The 19,730-nt window shown below is 39.9% G+C and overlaps 1 protein-coding gene and 1 non-coding gene across 5 annotated transcripts in view; both read right to left on the reverse strand.

Annotated features, from left to right (window-relative positions):
- GPR155 (G protein-coupled receptor 155) overlaps positions 1–19,202 on the reverse strand; it is a 42,476-nt gene extending 23,274 nt beyond the window's left edge. For 3 of the 4 annotated variants that reach the window (XM_059394191.1, XM_059394194.1, XM_059394193.1), the window contains exons 1-5: positions 18,804–19,019; positions 14,185–14,681; positions 5,403–5,802; positions 3,193–3,358; positions 2,152–2,307 (exon numbers count right to left, since the gene is read on the reverse strand). In XM_059394191.1, coding sequence (XP_059250174.1) covers positions 2,152–2,307; positions 3,193–3,358; positions 5,403–5,802; positions 14,185–14,650 — 1,188 coding nt within the window. In that variant the 5' untranslated portion in view covers positions 14,651–14,681; positions 18,804–19,019. Of the gene's footprint in view, positions 1–2,151; positions 2,308–3,192; positions 3,359–5,402; positions 5,803–14,184; positions 14,682–18,803; positions 19,020–19,148 lie in introns of those variants that run through there. The other variant, XM_059394192.1, reaches the window with a different exon arrangement.
- On the reverse strand, positions 4,077–4,213 carry LOC132014653 (U4 spliceosomal RNA). The gene has a single exon (XR_009403334.1). It is a non-coding gene; the product is annotated as a U4 spliceosomal RNA (small nuclear RNA).
- Positions 19,203–19,730: the final 528 nt, after the last annotated feature.

The raw sequence follows: 19,730 nt of genomic DNA on the forward strand, positions 1-19,730 counted from the left end.
GGCAGAGAGACAGCAGAGAAAGAGGAGGAAGCAGGCTCCCTGCTGAGCAGAGAGCCCAATGTAGGGCTCCATACCAGGACCCTGCAATCATGACCTGAGCCGAAGGCAGAGGCTTAACCCACTGAGCCACCCAGGCGCCCCCCAAAGTAAAATTAATAGCATGCAGATGCAATAACATGGATGGACCCGCTAGCGGGCCCATCATGCTAAGTGAAATAATAAGTCAGACAGAGAAACACAAATACTATACCATTTCACTTCTGTGTGGAATCCGAATAACAAACCAAATGAACAAACAAAACAAAACAGACATAAACTCATAGATACAGCAAACTGCTGGTCACCAGAGGAGGGAGGAGTAGGGTGGCAGGTGAAACAGGGGAGGTGGACTGAGAAGTACAATTATAAAATAAGTAAGTCCTGGGGATGCAATGTACAACATAGGGAACATGGTCAGTAACATTATAATGACTTCGAACAGTGACAAACGGTGCCTGGGCTTATCATGGGGATCATTTCATAATGTATAAAAGTATCGGATCACCATGATGTATTCCTGAAACTAATTATATGTCATTTATATTTTGGGGAAAACAAAGCATGGAGAGATCCTATTGAAAATTAACTGTTCAAAAATGACAGAGTCAGAAAGCCTAGGTGGCTCAGTCGGTTAAGCATCTGCCTTAAGATTAGGTCATGATCCTGGGATCATGGTCCTTCGATGGAGCCCTGCATCAGGCTCCTTGATCAGCAGGGAGCCTGCTTCTCCCTCTCCCTCTGCCTGCCGCTCCCCGTGTTTGTGCATGCTCTCTAGGTCTCTCTCTGACAAATAAATAGTAAAGTCTTTTTTTAAAAAAATGACAGGGTCTTTAAGAACTAATGCCTTGACCAAGGCCATGTTCTAACTTCCCCCACCTTGGGTGGCTGGGTAGGACACAGGCTCATAGCCAGCTATTCAGGAAAAGATCTTTCGTGGGAGATGCAGTTACTGAACTCTTCTAATTTTTTTTTTTTTAAGATTTTATTTATTTACTTGACAGAGAGAGTTCACTAGTAGGCAGAGAGGCAGGCAGAGAGAGAAAGAGGAGGAAGCAGGCTCTCCGCAGACCAGAGAGCCCGATGCGGAACTTGATCCCAGGACCCTGAGATCATGACCCGAGCTGAAGGCAGCGGCCTAACCCACTGAGCCACCCAGGCGCCCAACTCTTCTAATTTTGATTCCACCATTGCCTCATGAGGTATCCAAATTCCAGGCAGTCTGACTTCAAACAAAGCATAGAGCCCACCTTGAGACGAACTATCTTGCATTCCTCATATTTATCAGGATTGGGTTTCTATTCTCCTTCTAAAGTGGCCAGCTACGAATGCTGGTTGATTTCCTTCTTTCTTCTCCCCTCCCTATCAATCAAAATTCATATCATCCCTCTCCCTAGACTGTCCTCTTGTCGAAGAGCACAGATTTTAAGAATATGTAACAGAAGTGAAATTTCCTAGAAATTACATTAATAACACATTTACTTGTTGTCCACACACACGTTCACCCCCACATCCTTCTTTTAACAGTAAAAGTGTTTTTTTCCCCACCAGAATGCTGCTTGAATTCCATAAGCAACTTGAGCTACAACTCCAGTTGTTAAATGTTTTAGTATTTAATTTGAACTAGATTTATCCAAAAAGCTTCGTTGTCATTAAATGGGTGGTTAGACAATCCCTTCCAACCCCATGATTCTACAATTAGCTAATACCAATAGTATTCGTAGAGTAATCTGCCATTTGCAGATGCTTTTCACATGTATTGTCATATGTAATCCTTAAAAGAACCCATGGAAATAGGTAAAATTAGTATCTCTATTTCCTCGCTGAGAAAACTGCAGCTTAGGAAGGCTGAGATATACGCCTAGTCGGTGATAGGGCCAAAAGCCAGTGCAGGGCTGACTAAATCTCATGCCTCATCTGCTACACAACTCTATCTCTCAGAAGGAAAGACACAACTCAGAAGGCTGATATCACATTTTACGGGCAGGTTTTAGTTTTCTCTATTACATAAGAGATTTTTTAAAATAGATTTTTAAATCCCTAACTTTCTGTTACTAAGCTATTTTCAAACTCATTCTGTGGTTTTCATTCATATTTACAGTGAAATGTACTTACCAAGGAGACAAGGCTGATAATACTTATATCAAAACTAACATTCTGGATGGCATATGCCAATGGCTTAGGGTCCATAGTAGGAAAGGTCAGTAACCAGGCAGAAACGTACATGATTGGTGCAGACACAAATGTGCTTATTACCATCCCTGAGGTTATCTGCAAAAAATGAAATAAAATTGAGAGAAAGGTCATAGTCTCAATAAAACAATGACCCTACATTTTAAATAGTCACAGCCCATCAAGGCTTCTAAAATAAAAGCAAGAGTCACTAAAAAGACATCATAAATTCCAGCATGTTCTCAAATACTATATCCCCCTTTCTGAGAGTCCTTAAACAAAAACACAGTTAAGTTCCTTTGGCTCCTCTTCCACTCTATGCTCAATTAATATTCGCAGATAACCAGAACTAGACATCCCAAGCTGATGATTATCTTCTGGGTTCTAGAAAGTAAAGCATAGTAATGATCTAATTAAACTGATGACCAATTTCCTCCCACACTATTTCATAAAATATAGGGCAATAAGATCAATTAAAAAAATTACCATGTAAACATTTTACAGATTAAATAATGGAATTAACCTTTGTTAAACAGTTTAGTTCCTTCAGGTTATATTTTGAAAACATTTAGTGCTATAGATAACATATGCTTAGACACCGTTAATAATTTGGTGTTAATTGATTTTAGCTATTTACTGCAACTGATTATGTGGTGTTTTGCATCTGGTGAATTAACAGTGAATGAAACAGATTTTTTTTAACCCAAATTTCAAAAGTTACCATACTACAAATAAACTTTAGGCTTCAGCAGAAATACAACAATAAAATATTTAAAACTAAAAAAGGCTAATGAAAAAAGTTATGGCTGAGAAAAGACCCCAGATTAAGTAATTCTATTACCTGAAGTTACGTGATGCCTCCTTATTTACAATCAAGTAGCTTTCACATATAAAATTCTCATAAAAGAAGACTGATCTCTCTGCTTTAAAAATTCATTTTTCTGCTAATTGTACAATTAAACTTAGAAGGTAGCATATACGTACAATCTCTACTTCCATGTTGAACTGTGTTGCAAAGATAGCCACTCCTGGTGCTACAGGAAAGACACCATACAAAAATGCATAATTTGATAAACTTGTATGGTTCACTATACTGTCGCCCTTGTCCAAGAGTTCCACCATTTCTCTGCACAGAAGTGGGAGCACCAGGCTGAAAAAACAAGAAATGTGTCATTCACTCGATCTCAAAGTACACTGGTCCCCAAGGAGGCGAATGTTTCAGTGAACTTGGCATTATGTTATTCTTCTCCTGCCCAAAAGGTCTATCTATTTGCATGCACATATTCTCTACATGCCTACTTGTGAACATTTTGAAAGAATGAAGAATTCAACTTGAGCCACTTAGGTGTAACAGTATTCTAAAAAGTGTTTTCAACATCAGGGATTAGGAGGAAAAGACCCTCAGCTTTGGTTCCACAAATAATTTCCTCTCCAAAAATTTTTAAAAGTTGTAACTGTAGCTGCCGTTTCTTGTTTCCTCTACCAGAAAACTGAGATGTTAAAAGAAAACAAAAAGATTGACCATCTAAGCCAACTTTTTTCAAGAAAATTACTAAATTTCTTTTTGGAAAGAACCCCTGGTCTTTATTATGATTTGGGGTTTAAATGGTTCATCTGTTGGTAACAGTGCAGCTCATTTAGATTCTGAAAGCCAATAGAAAAACAGGTATCTTACAATTACCTCTTCATTGCTGTGAAGACAAAAGGGTTGGGCAGAGGGAACTGAAACAGCTGAGGTACAGCAGAAAAGTAGTGAAATCCAGACCTGGTGGAGAGTCAGTTATTAAACAAATCCTTTAGGATTCCATAGAAAGAGCATATAAAGGAAGCCGAGCTAATGAAGCTGTCCTCTAAAAAGAATGAGGCCGGGATTGATAACACTGTCATAGTAGCACCTATGCTCTAGTACAGAATACAAAACTGCTCTTACATGTACTTTTTCAATTAGCAATAATCGCGCCTCGGATAAACCTCATTGGCTACGATACTGCCACTGCGCAAAGCTTACATGTACCTTTTAATTTAAAAAATAGATAAAACTATCTAGTAGAGATCAAAGACCCAGAAAAAAAGTTTTTTGTTTTTTGGTTTTTTTTTTTTTTTTTTTAGGAAAAAATATTTTTACAATGAGAATATTTAAATATTACTTGTAAGTTGAAGTTGACAATACTATTAACATTAGAACCAGGGGTGCCTGGGTGGCTCAGTGGGTTAAGCCCTTGCCTTTGGTTCTGGTTGTGATCTTGGGTCCTAGGATTGAGTCTCACATCGGGCTCTCTGCTCAGCAGGGAGCCTGCTTCCCTTCCTTTCTCTCTGCCTGCCTCTTTACCTACTTGTGATCTCTGTCAAATAAATAAATAAAATCTTAAAAAACAAACAAACAAACATTAGAACTGTATTTATGACTGTGGCAATATTAATACTTTGTTTCCAAGGAACATAATGCCACACCATAAATAATTTTCAAAAGTTATATTCATTTTTATTATTTTGGGAAAATATAGACCCTATCTCATATTGCACTGCTTTTGTGAATTTAATAGTTTACACAAGGCTAATTTCAACAGTTAAGTATGCCCAAAGTGCGTTGGGGTGGTGTCACAGTAAAATTATGTCCCCTTCACCATGAAGTACAACTCTGTGGCTAATGAACTAAGTAAGCTGAAGAACTGTTGACTAAGGAACTGATATAAACTTTATTTGATAAGCTAGGATCAGATAGTTGAGAATAATCATTTGTATGGACTTCCCTATTTAGAAAGTTCAACCGCCCACAGAATTATAGAATATTTTCCCCAAACTCATGAAAACAAGCTTGCACTCAAAATTATTGTTTTCATCATGACCAACAGGGCTTTAAAAGATTGGAAAACTCAGAAATCCTGTAAAATTTCCTTTAAAAATATGACCAAACTGGGACATTAGGAGATATTAAGTAAGATTATAAAAAAGTTAAAGGGAAACCAATAGTCTTTATCTTCTGGCAGTAAAATGGAAAGAATAACTTACACAGAATAAGGCAGTAACTTTCCACAATATACCAACACCACATTTTCCTTTAAATGACAGCTACTCAGAAGAGAGTATTACTATCAGATTATTTAGGGGAGAAAACAGTTGCAAAAACATCTCAGGAACTGGCTAAACAAGGCTTTCACAAAGTACAGTCCCCAAGTTAAAGAAATGGAACTTACAGTTTAGCTGTGATGAGAAGAATTAGTACAACAAATGCTGACTTCTTCAGTTTCTTTATTTTCCCCACCATTGTAAGACCAAGATAAAATAGAGCTGCTCCCGAGAAAGAATTTGCAAGTCCATCAAGAAAATTTTCCATATATATGGGCACTTTTTGATCAAGAATAAAATTGAAGGCAATGCCAATGAAAACCATAAATACTATTGGGTTCTGTAATACACGCAGAAGTCCAAGTCCCACAATTTTCACTTTGTTTTGAGAAGCATTTTGAGTGTCTTTCCACTTCTGGATTTCACAGAAGATAAATCCTATAGGGTTCAACATCATAAGAGATATTGGCGCCACCAAGTAAATGTACTGGAGATATTCTGGGTATGTGGTTTGATACAAAGCTTCAACTGCAAAACACGAATGAAAATTGCTTTAAAAATGATTACCACAGAAATGCAGTAATATATTATGTACATAATGTTTTCCATGCTTAATTATAACATATTGTAAATTTATATAAGTAGTGCACAATGACCTCATTAGCCTACTTTGAAAAAGTAAATTTTAGTAATAAAGCTTACAAGGAAGAAGAACACACTATATTAAATGATATTTAGCCTATGAAATGATGATCAACTTTAAAAAATTATTGTTAGTGAGGGGTGCCTGGGTGGCTCTGTCAGTTAAGCATCTGACTTCCGCTCAGATCATGATCTCAAGGTCCTAGGGGACTGAGCCCCATGGCAGGATCTCCGCTCAGTGGGGAGTCTGCTTCTCCCTCTGCTCCTGCTCCCTCCCCTCTCTCCCTCTCGCAAATAAATAAATAAAATCTTTAACAAAATTACTGTTCGTGAGACCCACTAATTTTTACTATGTAGAGGCTAAGACTAGTCTCAAAAAGAGGGCAGAATTGTAGAATCCTTAAAAAAATTTCCAAACACAGGGGCGCCTGGGTGGCTCAGTGGGTTAAAGCCTCTGCCTTCGGCTCAGGTCATGATCTCAGGGTCCTGGGATTGAGCTCCGCATCGGGCTCTCTGCTCAGTGGAGAGCCTGCTTCCCCCTCTCTCTCTGCCTGCCTCTCTGCCTACTTGTGATCTCTGTCTGTTAAATAAACAAAATCTTTAAAAAAATTTTTTTTCAAACACAAATCTAGTAAGGAATTAAACATTTAAGTGGTAATAGCAACAAGGTGATTTGATTCCCTTAGAGAGGTTTCAACTGGAGTGGGGAACCGAAGCCAGACTACCGAGGTTGGGAGAGAGAGTATGAGACAATGAAAGAAATAATGGGCACTGAAGCGATAGAGTCCAAGCTATCGTGGAAAAGAAGCAAAGATGGCAGGTGGCTCTCAGACAAAATGCAGAGGAGTCAGACACAGGAGGTCCCTCCGAAGTCCAAAAATGATGAGTAGTTGGAAGGTCAGGAGTTCAGAGTAAGTCAGATAGTTGAGCTACTGATCTTAATATATCCCAGGTGCCTAGGTCCAAGATGTGCCGTGGGAGTTGGTGGCTAAAAGGGAGTAGAGGAAACATCACTGGAGTTGGAAAAGTCAGGCACTGAAAGGGAGAGGATTTAATGGGTAGTACACATGGATGCTAATGTCAAACTAGATAATGGCAGGGGCATTTGGGCGGCTTAGTCAGTTAAGCATCTGCCTTTGGCTCAGGTCATGATCCCAGGGTCCTGGGACTTAGCTCCATGTCAGGCTCTCTGCTTAGTGGGGAGCCTCTTCTCCCTTTCCCTCTGCCTGCCACTCCCCCTGCTTATACTCTCTTCCTCTCTGTGTCAAATAAATGAATAAAATATATTTTTTAAAGATTTTATTTATTTGACAGAGAGAAATCACAAGTAGGTGGAGAGGCAGGCAGAGAGAGAGAGAGGGAAGCAGGCTCCCTGCCGAGCAGAGAGCCCGATGCGGGACTCGATCCCAGGACCCTGAGATCATGACCTGAGCCGAAGGCAGCGGCTTAACCCACTGAGCCACCCAGGCGCCCAATGAATAAAATATTAAAAAAAAAAAAAGATAATGGCAAGATTTGGTAGTCTAGAAGACAATGCGCCAATTATTAAAGTCCTCACTAAAGGAGGAGGAATGATCAGAATGAGGTCACCAGATGAGAGCAATGAGGATGAACAGACTAGGTAGGCCATATGAAACCCAAAGAAGTAGTTCCTACGGAAGAGCAGAGAATAACGGCCTAGCAGAGGTACGAGGCGTCTATGAGGATGCCAGCTCTGCCTGCATGTAGGTTGCAGGTGAAGAGAAAATAAGCAGCCTCCATTTGAGAGGAATGAAAAGGAATGAATGCTTTCAGGAAGACCCAGCGAAGATGCTGAAGAATTAGGAATGAAAAGGTGAATCTAAGTAGAGTCATGTGAGTACACATTTAACAAACACAAATTCAACTACGCTCTCTTTTTTCCCCCACAAGGCATGTTCCCAAACACAAACTAAATATATCACTTGTTCATGGAGGAAAAACAATGCAAGAGAAAAAAATCTGGCTGTGTTAGACTTATGAGAAATGGAACAATGTACACAAAGTATGTGTTTTGCATTTTGTGGGCGATTTAAGGGATTTTTCAAGGATGTGACACAACATGATAACTTTGGAACCTAACCAATGCATAAAATGAGTCTCCCGGCAAGAGGCTAGGTGGGTTGGACTAGACTTCTAGCTGTTTGTTGGTGGACTAGCAGTTGGTGGTTTGGTCTTGAGTTGATCAGAGCAACTTAAGACCCTTGGAGTAAGCAACCTGGTCTCCAGGCACATTTTTGGCAGTGAGTTCCAAAATTCAAGCTAATACGTATAAAGGATGATTCATAGATAATTGGAGGCTGAGAAAGATAGATTAACAACAACAAAAAAGAACAGCCACAATCACTTGCTAAGATAGAGGCAACGATGTGAAAAAATGTAAAAGATTAGATTTCTCAATTTACATTAAGATAAAGTTACACAGGTAGGAAAATATATTTGTTTACTTACTCAGGATACACAAGTTCAGTTAATGTCAAGCACATGTCCGGTACAGTTATGTAACTAGATTATATAACCTTTAGAAGTCTACCTGGTTCTCATTAGCTAAAACCTACCTTTTTGTAGGATTCCACTCCCTTTTTTTCAGCTAAGCACATACTGGGGTCTATAATACCCCTGAAACGAAGCAGAGGCTAAACAAAACATATTCGATTACATAAAATTTCACAAATTCTTCCCATTGATTTCCAACCTAGATATACAAGTTCTGTATCTCTTAGTGGTTTTCTTTCATGTTTCATAAAGTTTCAACTTCTAAGTTAAAAAAAAAAAAGGCGTCACTTTCGATAACTATTTCTAGACCCGTCCACTCCTTCTGAACAGATATTCCATCTCTAAGAGAAAATCTCAAGTTTTAAAATAGAGAATATACTTTGGAAAAGCCTTGTGTTTTCTACCTGAGTTCAGGAATTTTCCCAAGTGGCCAAAATAAAATGCATAAGGTGTTTCCTCTGACAACCTTCAGCAGACAAAGCCCCTTAGGCTAATGCTTTTCTCCAGAAATTTACTCTCTCTGCACTCCAGCATTTCATCACCATCTGATAATGGACCATAGATTGTTTTAAAAGCTCAATGCAAGTTTGAGCAGCAGTTTTTTATTATCTACAGCTAATCAACCACTCTATCCAACCACTAAGTCCATTCTTCTTTCCCTGGACCTTTTCTATTTTCTCCTCTTGAGCCACTAGTCAAAAATCTCAAAATTGGATTAATGTGTTTACCAACTTAGATCCTTTTGGTTTTTCTTGACCACTCCCTTGATCCATTTTATTCACTGCTGACAATATCCTCTAAATCTTAACTTTCAAAACATAATGATTTTCCCACAGTTCTTACCTCCCACAAGAACGAGTCAACATGCTGATCATCATGCCCCAACTTCTTGAAGTCTCTCTTTCCTTACCTAAATCTTGCCTACAGTTTAAGGCCTGTCTCAGGTACCAGTGCTTCCCCCTGGTCTTCAGTCTCTGTCCTGGACCTCCTCTGGATGGCTCTGGCTTCTTTTGTTTCCTATTAGTGCCCCTTCATCCCATTCTGACTTCCTTGATGGCATCACTTCAGAGCCCTCAGGTCCCAGCACAGGGCTAAGCAAATCTGTAAATACTTGCTGAATGCAATTAGCACATCAATGAATGTCAAAGTTTTCAAAGTAAAAATATATTTTGTAACACACAGCGATTAATATCTAATTGTTCTCTTTTAGACCTCTTTCTTTTTATACCCATTTTTTTCTTTTTCCACACGCTGAATTTTTATAAAGCAGGTTACTAGCAGCACATTTTTGAGTCAGCTGAACCGGTATATGAAGGTGAAAAAGGCACAATCTAAAGGGAGAACAAAAACTGGGAATAAATAAATATTTGTCAAATCACGAGAAGAACAGGGCTCAACGAGGAAATTTCAGTCCATTTCTGCCATTCGTTTGCATAATTAAAGTTACATATTTATCTGTGAATTGGCATTGCTTCTATTACCAAGCAAAAGATGGCTTTTTAAATTGACATATATGAAAGCAGTGACCTATACCAACAAATTAGATTTATAATGATTATGTCAACCATTAAGTTCTAATTAATTAACGCTTACAAATAAAGCTCTTGGGGGGAGGAGAGACTCCTACTATGAGGAACTAAAAGACAAAATTAGCCACCCACTGGGGCTCCTATTTTGATTCCTGCCGGGCTTCAATCCCTAGCAAACAACACAAAGACCCAGACAAGATCATTCTATTATTTAATGGCATATGGTTAAATGCTTCATTTCCTTTCTGTTTACAGCTCAAGCACTAGAGCATAATTATGATTAGTCGGAGTACTTATGCTATCAGCATTGTTTGAAGAATAAATTATAGGATTTAACTATGCCTTATTAGTATCTTTTAATGACAGAGGTAGGGAATGATTCTGTTTTGCTGAAATCAACATTTCACCTTGGTAGATTCTTCCTTTCTTCTCGAACTCATAATTCTTAAAGTACCTTTGAAAAGAATTGTTCTAAAAAATAGCGAGCTTCTCTATTAGTCTGTTAAATGCACTGCAGCCTTCTGCCACTTGAATATAGATAAATCATTTGAATATAATTTCATAGGCTTATAGTTGGCATAAAATAGAGAAAAAGGAACCATGAATGTCCTTTCTCTTTATTCATTAGCTTATCTTCTACTGAGCTTTCTCCTGAGTCACCTATAAATTGGACTGATACTGTGGAACAAAAGCAGTCTTAAAAAGGACATTTCTCATAAGATATGATGTTTATCTGTTAACAAAAGAGTGGAAATTCCTGGGAGACATCACACAACAAACAGAAAGAAAGAGTCTTCTCTCCAGAGATACAGTCTTCTCTGTCCACCCTAAGAATGCCCAGAAGGCAGATGGGTAAGGGCAGCAATAATAAATCAGCTCCTCGAAACAGATACACAGTCCTATAGCTCCGTATTACCCCTTCCAATCTGCAGATACCTGAGAAAGCACTTTTGTGAATACTATTGGGTTTCTGGTAAGGTTATTGTCTACAATCTAATGTAGTAAGAGCTCTTACATTATTTGTAATTTTTTTTTACTTCATTTTTTTAAAGAGTTTCTTTCTTTGAAAGATTTTATTTATTTGACAGAAAGAGACACAGCGAGAGAGAGAACACAGACAAGGGGAGTGAGAGAGGGAGAAGCAGTCTTCCTGCGGAGCAGGCAGCTGGATGTGGGGCTCAATCCCAGGACCCCAGGACCTGAGCCGAAAGCAGATGCTCAACAACTGAGCCACCAAGGTGCCCCCATTATTTGTAGTTTAAAACCAAAAAATGATGACTCAAATTTTACCAGGATAATCATCAGGGAAATTGGACTAGCATATTGCTGGGAACATGATTATTACTCAGTGATCCAAAGTGGGACATAAGAAAAACAGTGATGAAGATAGCTGACTATATTTTTTTTTTAAGATTTTATTTATTTATTTGACAGAGAGAGACCACAAGTAGGCAGAGAGGCAGGCAGAGAGAGATGGGGAAGCAGGCTCCCTGCCAAGCAGAGAGCCCGATGTGGGGCTCGATCCCAGGACCCTGGGATCATGACCTGAGCCGAAAGCAGAGGCTTAACCCACTGAGCCACCCAGGTGCCCCTGACTACATTTTTGATTTAGAGATTCTGCCTTAATATGAAAATGCATAAGCTCATCTAATTGGTCTTTTCCACTGCCACTCATTTCATGGAATACCTTTAGAATAATATAAAGAGGGGCGTCTAGATGGCTCAGTGGGTTAAAGCCTCTGCCTTCAGCTCAGGTCATGATCCCAGGGTCATGATCTCAGGTTCCTGGGATTGAGCCCCGCATCGGGCTCTCTCCTCAGCGAGGAACCTGTTTCCTCCTCTGTCTCTGCCTGACTCTCTGCCTACTTATGATCTCTGTCAAATAAATAAAATCTTTAAAAAAAAAATAGAATTAATATAAAGATAAAGATCTTTGATTCTCTCTGATATGAATGGGTTACGGGCTAGTTAGGTCTTCTACAGATTAAATGGGTATGTTACATAACTGTGTGGCATAAGAGAATGCCTAGGATTTAGAGCCAAAAGACCTCTAAGGTTTGGATCTCAGTCACATTAGCTGTGTGACCTGAGAGAGACAATGAAATCTCTCTAAGCCAGTCTCCTTATTTGAAAATGAGGATTAAAAATATCTGCCCTACCTCAGGTAAGTATATAAGAAAATATAAAGTTACAAATGTTAGTTCTGTTTAGTTGTGGATTTACTAGTCTATGAGAACATGAAACTATATATAGTTTATGCCTAAATTAAGATAATGTAATAGTTGTTACTTAACACTATGATACTGAGCCATTTATAAGGTCTTTATGCCACAAATATCTCAGGTTTACATTATTTAATGCTCCGAGGAGATGGACTTTTATTTCCAAAGTGTTTTATTTCCAACGTCTTTATTTAAATCCTTGGTTTAGGAGCACCTGGGTAGCTCATTTGTTAAGTGTCTGCCTTTGGCTCAAGTCATGATCTCAGGTCCTGGGATCGACCTCCGCATTGGGCTCCCTGCTCTGCGGGGAAGCCTCCTTCTCCCTCTCCCTCTGTCACTCCCCCTGCTTGTGTTCCTGCTCTTATTGTGTCTCGCTCTGTCAAATAAATAAATAAAGTCTTTAAAAATAAAATAAATGCTTGGTTTATCCTAATTTTAAAATTCAATAACCTTAAAGGAACACCTTTATAGCTACTATTTATAGCTTAGTCATCTAGGAGCCCGGATTTTCCTTGCTCATAAACCTGCTTTACTCAGAGTTATTTAATTTCTAAGATTTAGCTCCATTTCTGGTAAGCAAGATGGAGGCGGGTCAAAGGAAGGGGAAAAAAAAGTATACCCAGTAGAATCTTTTTGGTGCCAAAGGTAAAATAATTAACAGTTTGGGTGGGGGGAGAGTTTTTAAACTACTGAATAAGGAATCTGAAAGTTAATGGTAGTTTTCAGTTGTCCACTTCCATAAATTTCTTTCAGTCTCTGCTCAGAAGATATACCTTCAGAGAGGCTTTTATTGACCCCCTATATCAAACAGAACCTCCTCATTCCAAGCCTTTTATACTACTTTATTTTTATGGTCCTTGTCATTACCTGATATTATTTTAATTTTAATTTTATTTTCACATTAAAATGTAAGTTTAATATGAATGAGGACTTTGTTGTAGTCCCAGCAGCTAGCACAATCATGGGTACGTAACAGTCCCTGTGAAGGTGTGCATGAATGTATGACTATATCCGTTAATATTCAGGTCCTTACACCATGACACATGGTCAAAGCATAACATAAACTGTAATTTAAAAATAAAAATATAAAAAGTAGCTACTAAGTAGTTAGTACTTAGGGTGTTCTGGAAAAAAGAGTATGTTCAAGATATTCCCAGATTGGTATGTTTTATCAGGAAAACACACATAGAAGCATAAAATTAGCCTGCCTAAAGAGTTGGAAAGGTTAAGAAGGAAATGCTGAAAAGGCAAAAGCACTCACCATTTTCGTTCTTATACAAGAAATTAACTTAAACTGAAGTATACTGACTTTCTGAATAACAAGATCAACAACAAAATTTAATGTAAAACTATGTATATGCCAAATGGTAAGAAAAATGAGGGAGGGAAAAGAAGTCACTCATAAGTTTCCACTACTAACATTTAATAACTACTTTTATGCAGACATATATCTATCTTTCTTATGTAATTTAAATCAGAAACTCATCCCTCTGGAGCATGAGCTTCTTTTGTGTGAATGGTGAGAAGAAAAAGAATATATTAGAAAGACGATTTATAAAGTTTATTTAGACATGACTATTTATTTTAGGTCAACGTTTGAAGGAGCTTCAAACTCCAAAGTTAAGGAAAAAAGAGAATTCATCCTAAAGTAAGAAATACTTAAGAAAAAATATGAGAAATTTAAAAAAAATTTTTTTTAAAGATTTATTCCCTTTTGGGGGTAGGCATTGTGGGTTGATACAGAGATTTGGAATGAGGTTTTGTGATTTTCCTTTTTTTTTTAAGTAAACTCTACCCCCAATGTAGGGCTCAAGTTCATGGGCCCCAAGGTCAAGAGCCACATGCTCTAAAAATTGAGCCAACCAGGTGCCCCAAGAGATATTTTTTAGATATAAGTAAATGTCTACCACTAACAAATGCCTAAATAAATTAAAAGACTAAATTTTGCTACTTCCTAAAACACTCAAATTTTTTAAAAACTTGAAAAATAAAAAATAACTTACCTATAGGATATCCCAATGCAAAGTCATTACTTTGTGTGGCAAAAATAGGGAATAGTCCAGCTTTGCTAAATCGACTGTCAGGACTGGCAACCAATAAGGTTAATACACAGACAATAAAAAATACAGAAGCTTTGGCAATCAAGATACTGTATAGGAAAGACCAATCCACATTGGAAAAATTAAGTACAACCATATTTTTGAATAATAAAGCTGGAAGTGCAAATCTGGAGACAAAATTTCCCAGTCCTTTGGCCTGTGTTGATGTTATGACATTAGCTCTTCCTGCTATGTAGCCACAAAGGACAATGCCAAAACATTCTAGTAAGGCTGGAAAAAGCCTCGTTATTGACATTGAAGGTGGGTCATTAGTGGAATTAAATCTATGCACCACTGTTGAGGACAAAGTCTTGCTCATATTGACTGCAATGGTTAAGTTCTCTGCAGGTAAATAAGAAAACGAATCCATTTTCTTTCACCCTCCAACTCCAACCAGATTTCTGGAAAGAAAGGAAGAAAGATTCAGTGCAACAATCAATAATGAGAATAATTCTAGTTGAAAGCATACACTAGCAAACCTAGACTTATCAAATGACCAAATAAATATATATACTTTCTTCAACAAACACCAGAGAAAAATACAATGAAAAAAAAAAGGGTGAGAGTTTTTGCTAACAATAACCTCTTTTTTTTTTTTAAGATTTTATTTATCCACTTGACACAGAGAGAGAGATCACAAGAAGGCAGAGAGAGAGAAAGAGAGAGAGAGAGAGGAGGAAGCAGGCTCCCTGATGAGCAGAGAGCCCGATATGGGTCTTGATCCCAGGACCCTGGGATCACAACCTGAGATGAAGGCAAAGGCTTTAACCCACTGAGCCACCCAGGTGCCCCAATAATAACCTCTTTATCTCAAAGGTGGGTCAGCTCAAAATATTTATGTTGCTGTCCTATGTTCAGTATCAGACATGAATAAAATAAGATTAATAAATATGACAGTTGCAGGGATACCCCATGGCTTTCCCCTATGATTCACACTCGAGCTTCACCTAGTGGGTAAGAGCCTGGGGCCCACAGAGCCTCTCCTGAATGTCTACCTGCGTCCCAAATTCTCTGAAAATTTCAGTGCTCGAGGCTACATACTAGAAAGGACAGTCCTGTCTAGCCTGTGGTCATATCCAAGCAGAGGACAGGAAGAAGAGTATAGTAGAATATCACATAGTAACTTTATCCGGTAATTTTCCTCATCTGTGAAATGGCAATGATAGTACCTACCTCATGGGGACTTGAGATTAAGTCCTTATAATCACGTCTGGCACAAAGTAATCACTTAACAAAAGTTAAATACAACTTTTGGTAGCCCATAAAAGAGAATGAAAGAAATGATGATGGCATCCAACCGGGCTACCCTTAGCTCCATTTAAAGTAGCCTCATATATTTGCTTTCTTGAATGCTCCATAGTCTCTTTGTGTCACAGGGGCTTTGTACATGCAGTTCAGCATAAAATGTTCTCTTCTTTACTTGCCACTGTCTGTATAATAATATGTGTTCACCCTCTAAATCATATAGTTCAGGAGTTTCTTCACCACATTAGGCTTCATTAACCCCATAGCTAGGTCTTTATCAAGTAGAATCATGTTCTTTACCTGTAGGCTACTTTTCTCAGTTTATAATTATACCATGCATTAGAATGAGTATTTGGTTTATGTCTATCTCTTTCACTAGACTTTAAGTGCCACTGAAGTAGGGACTCTGCATGTTTTTGCTCACTGTTGTACCCCCACACCCAGCATGGTGCCTGGCACACAGGAGGCACTAATACAATACACAGTTATTATATATAATTAATTATATAATTATGTATATATATTATATATATATTAATGATGAATGACTAAAATATTAAACTTTTCACCTTTTAGTGGATCAATGTTTTCTTTTATGAACTATCTAGTTCATGGGCAGAAACCTTTTTTTCCTGAATGATAAAGTATTCTAAGTTTTACACTACAGCAACAGGCCCAAGACCAAAATGTTAAAGAACACAAAATGTGCTGTGAAATGTTCTAAAGATGTTCAGAAAATGCTAAAGCAAGAAAATACTTTATGCTAACATTACAATACTTATCAGACTCCTTCTTGTTGCCAGGGACACAATGAATATGAGGTTTGGGCAACTTTGCAACTAATCGGCTTTAATTAGTAATTTGAAATTAATATGGTGACAATTCCCAATTTCTAAGTGATTATTCAGGGTTGATCATCTAAAGTGGCCTTATATAACGTAGAAAGTAAAAGCGCCCATGATTCCTGAAATTTACAATGCCAAGGGGTAAGGTTTCAAACACCCACATGACATTAAAAAAAGACTCAGATAGCAGACCAGAGATCAGCAGCAACTGATACATGGGGTGTGGATATGATAATTTTCTCTGGGCTACCCTCATATAAACTGAACCATTTAAAAACCGTACATTTAATCTGGATCAGGACAAGTATTTTTCTACCAGGATTAGATAGGAGTGGTTAACATACACAAAACCTACAATAATCACATACTTGAAGTTTACCAAATAATCATCAAATTATATCCTGGGAAAGCTAATGGTTGGGACAGGTACCATTAGTTGAAGTAAGGAGCTGATAAAAAGTGTTAAACATTTGGAGCCCCTAACGTGTGGACTTAAAGAGGCAATGTTAAAGAATAAGGAGATAAACTTCTCCAGTCTTATTTCTTTAAAGTTCCCTATATTTGTTTGCCTAGAATGTCACTAACTCATACTGCTCACTACCCTTTATTTGTACTACACTCACATATCAATGTTTTATGATAATTTTTTAACCAACAGTTTTAACTAAAATAGTGGTTGTTCACTGAAAAGAGCCAAATAGACCTGAACCCAGTTTGGGGACTTATAACTTATGAACTCTTTGGGCAAGTTAAATATCCTCTCTGAACCTTAGCTTCTTCAACTGTAAAATGAGAGTGAAAACCTACTTAAAGGGATATTGTGAGGATATGAGACTTCATACACAGCTTTTCACAGAGTAGGTCTTCAAGAAATGATAGCAACTGCTATTAGAAATGTGGCCATGAGAATGGCAACAGATGAAACATAATTCATTGTCTTATGCCCATTCTTCAAAGTTGGTATTAAAGATTTCTCCAACTAAAACAGAGATGGGATGGGACATAGGTTTCTAGCTTTTATTTCATACCAAACTAAGTGGAGTTCAAATGAATACAGTTTGATCTTAAGTTGTTTTTAGCAGGGAAGGGAGAGATCTTCATTTTCATCAAGGAGATGGTCAAATAGTTGACTGCCCAGGATTAACCTTACGTTAGTCAAAAATTAAAAGAAAAACTTTCAGAAGTAGTCTGCCCCTTCCCAGGAAGATTCTTTTAATGTTCCTCAACATCATAAAAGCAATACTTGCTAACAGAGGAAAGGTTAAAAAAAACAAAAAAAGCACTTACAAAGGTTTTCATCTCCCCGCACCCCCCCACCCCCCCACCCCCCTCCCCCGCCCACAACGGAAGAGTATATACTTTTTAAAGCATTCTTTGAAAATGAACAGGACGACAGCAAAGGAAGTTTTTAAAAAATTACATCCAGTCCTTCCATCTCATTAAAAACAAGGGTTGCTAAAAGAACAAACAAGTTGACCTGTCACAGTAAAAGAGTGCTCCCTGGCCACACTCACTGGGGTGAGGAGTGGAGAAATGCTATATACAACCCCATTGTAGCCACTGATAGCTGGTTGAGATAACTGCAAGGAACCCTGAAACTGTAAACTGCCATTGTTAAGTGAATATGGGGAAGAGGGGTCTGATTTATTTCAAAGAGAAAGCTTTGGAACACCCAAAATCCATTATCCTGTGGGAAAAGCATAACAGAGCATAATACTATTAAAGCACTTCAACATCAACAGTCACACCATCCGCCCACTCCCACCTACTTGAAAAGGACCAAATGTCCTCCCTAGAGACCTAGGGTGGGGAGTGCTGAACACTGCCTCTTCCCTTGTCAGCAGGGACAGACTTTGGCCCTCTAAGATAAGGATGTGGAAAGTCCTTAACCAGACTGCCCAGAGACCAGCTGCCACCCAATGCCCAGGCAGACAGCAGTGGAAGTGGAAAGGCAGACTGGGGTCTGTGCCTGGGATTAAAAAGTTGGTCTCAGCTTCCCCTGGGCATGGGAATCACAATGTCATGGTATCCGACATGCTCCAAAAAGGGGTAAGGAAGAAAATTTGGTGTAGCGCTCCAGGTACCCATGCAAAAGCTCCCAGAAGGGTAGACACTGAGGCCACCCCCTCGGGATAAAAAGAAGAATCCGAGAATGTCAGCGTGGGCATACGAGCAATGAAGCGCTCCTCAAACTGGGGTATGGCTGTTCTGTCACCGGAGGGGACAAGGGGTCCCTTCCCCTACATTAAGTCTCTCTGGGTGGCTCTGGAGGTCCTAAAAGTGGGGCAGGCGCAGGCAGTGGACTGCATGCCGGGGTGCCAAGGGCGGGGCACTGCCCACCTGCCCAGACCTGAGAGGCGGGGATGGGGGCACCAAGGGTACCCAAGGCCGACCCAGGGCGGGGCAGGTCCGCGCCCCGGGGCCCCATCTCACCTGCTACGTCTGCAGCCCCGGGGCCGCGAGAGGGGAGTCGATGCTCGTGTTGGGCCAAGCAGGGAGGAAATCACCGTCATCTCCCACCCCAGCCCTCTTCACCGAGAGCTGCCGGCTGCTGGAGGCCGACTACAGCAGCTCTGTCACGTTCCGAGAAAGTGAGGTGCGGGAGTGCAGTGGTCAGGTCAGCTCCTCCCCGCGCCCGCCGCGCGGCCCCGCCCCACCCGCCCCGCCTCGCCTTTTAGGCCCCGCCCCCGCCTCGAGTCTTTAAGCTGTCCCGCCCCGGGAACCTCAGAGCTCCTTGGCCCCCTGTCCCGCCTTCAGACCCCGCCCTCCGCCTCGAACCTCCAAGCTCACGTCCTCGGCTCCGCCTCAGGCTCCGGCTCCGCCTCAGCTCCGCCCCCGCCGCGAGGCTTCTAGCCGCGCGGTCCCCTGTCCCGCCCTCAGGATCCGCCCTCGTGGAGAAGTGGGGGGGGACATCGGCTCCCCGGCTCCGCCTCCAGGCCGCAGACTCCGAGCCTCTCAGCCGGGAGACTTCGGCGGCTTGACTTCCGGCGGCCCAGCTCTCGCAAAATGGCGGCTCTGTGGGGACATTTCCAGTCTCGTTTTCCTCGCCCTAAATTCAGATGCGGAAGCCTCTCGTTTTGCTGCCGAACGCCCAACCTCTTGTGATCCGCTAATTCATATGTGGGTTTGAGTAGTCGTTTGATAGTGCAGAGTTTAAAAATCAGATCTGGGCCAGAATCCTGCTTTCACTCTTTCCCAAAGGAGTGTGGCCTTGACCTTCCTAAATCAGGGACTAAAATGTCTATAAAGCCTGTGCACTGGGCCTGATTTGGATAGAATAAGCGCCTAGTCCCTGACTACTTGTGTCTCTGTTGTGGGGGAAACTACATGTTTATCCTCTCAGTGTACTGAGAAGAAATG

Source organism: Mustela nigripes, chromosome 3 (genome assembly GCF_022355385.1).
Source record: "Mustela nigripes isolate SB6536 chromosome 3, MUSNIG.SB6536, whole genome shotgun sequence".
NCBI classification, from domain to species: Eukaryota; Metazoa; Chordata; class Mammalia; order Carnivora; family Mustelidae; genus Mustela; species Mustela nigripes.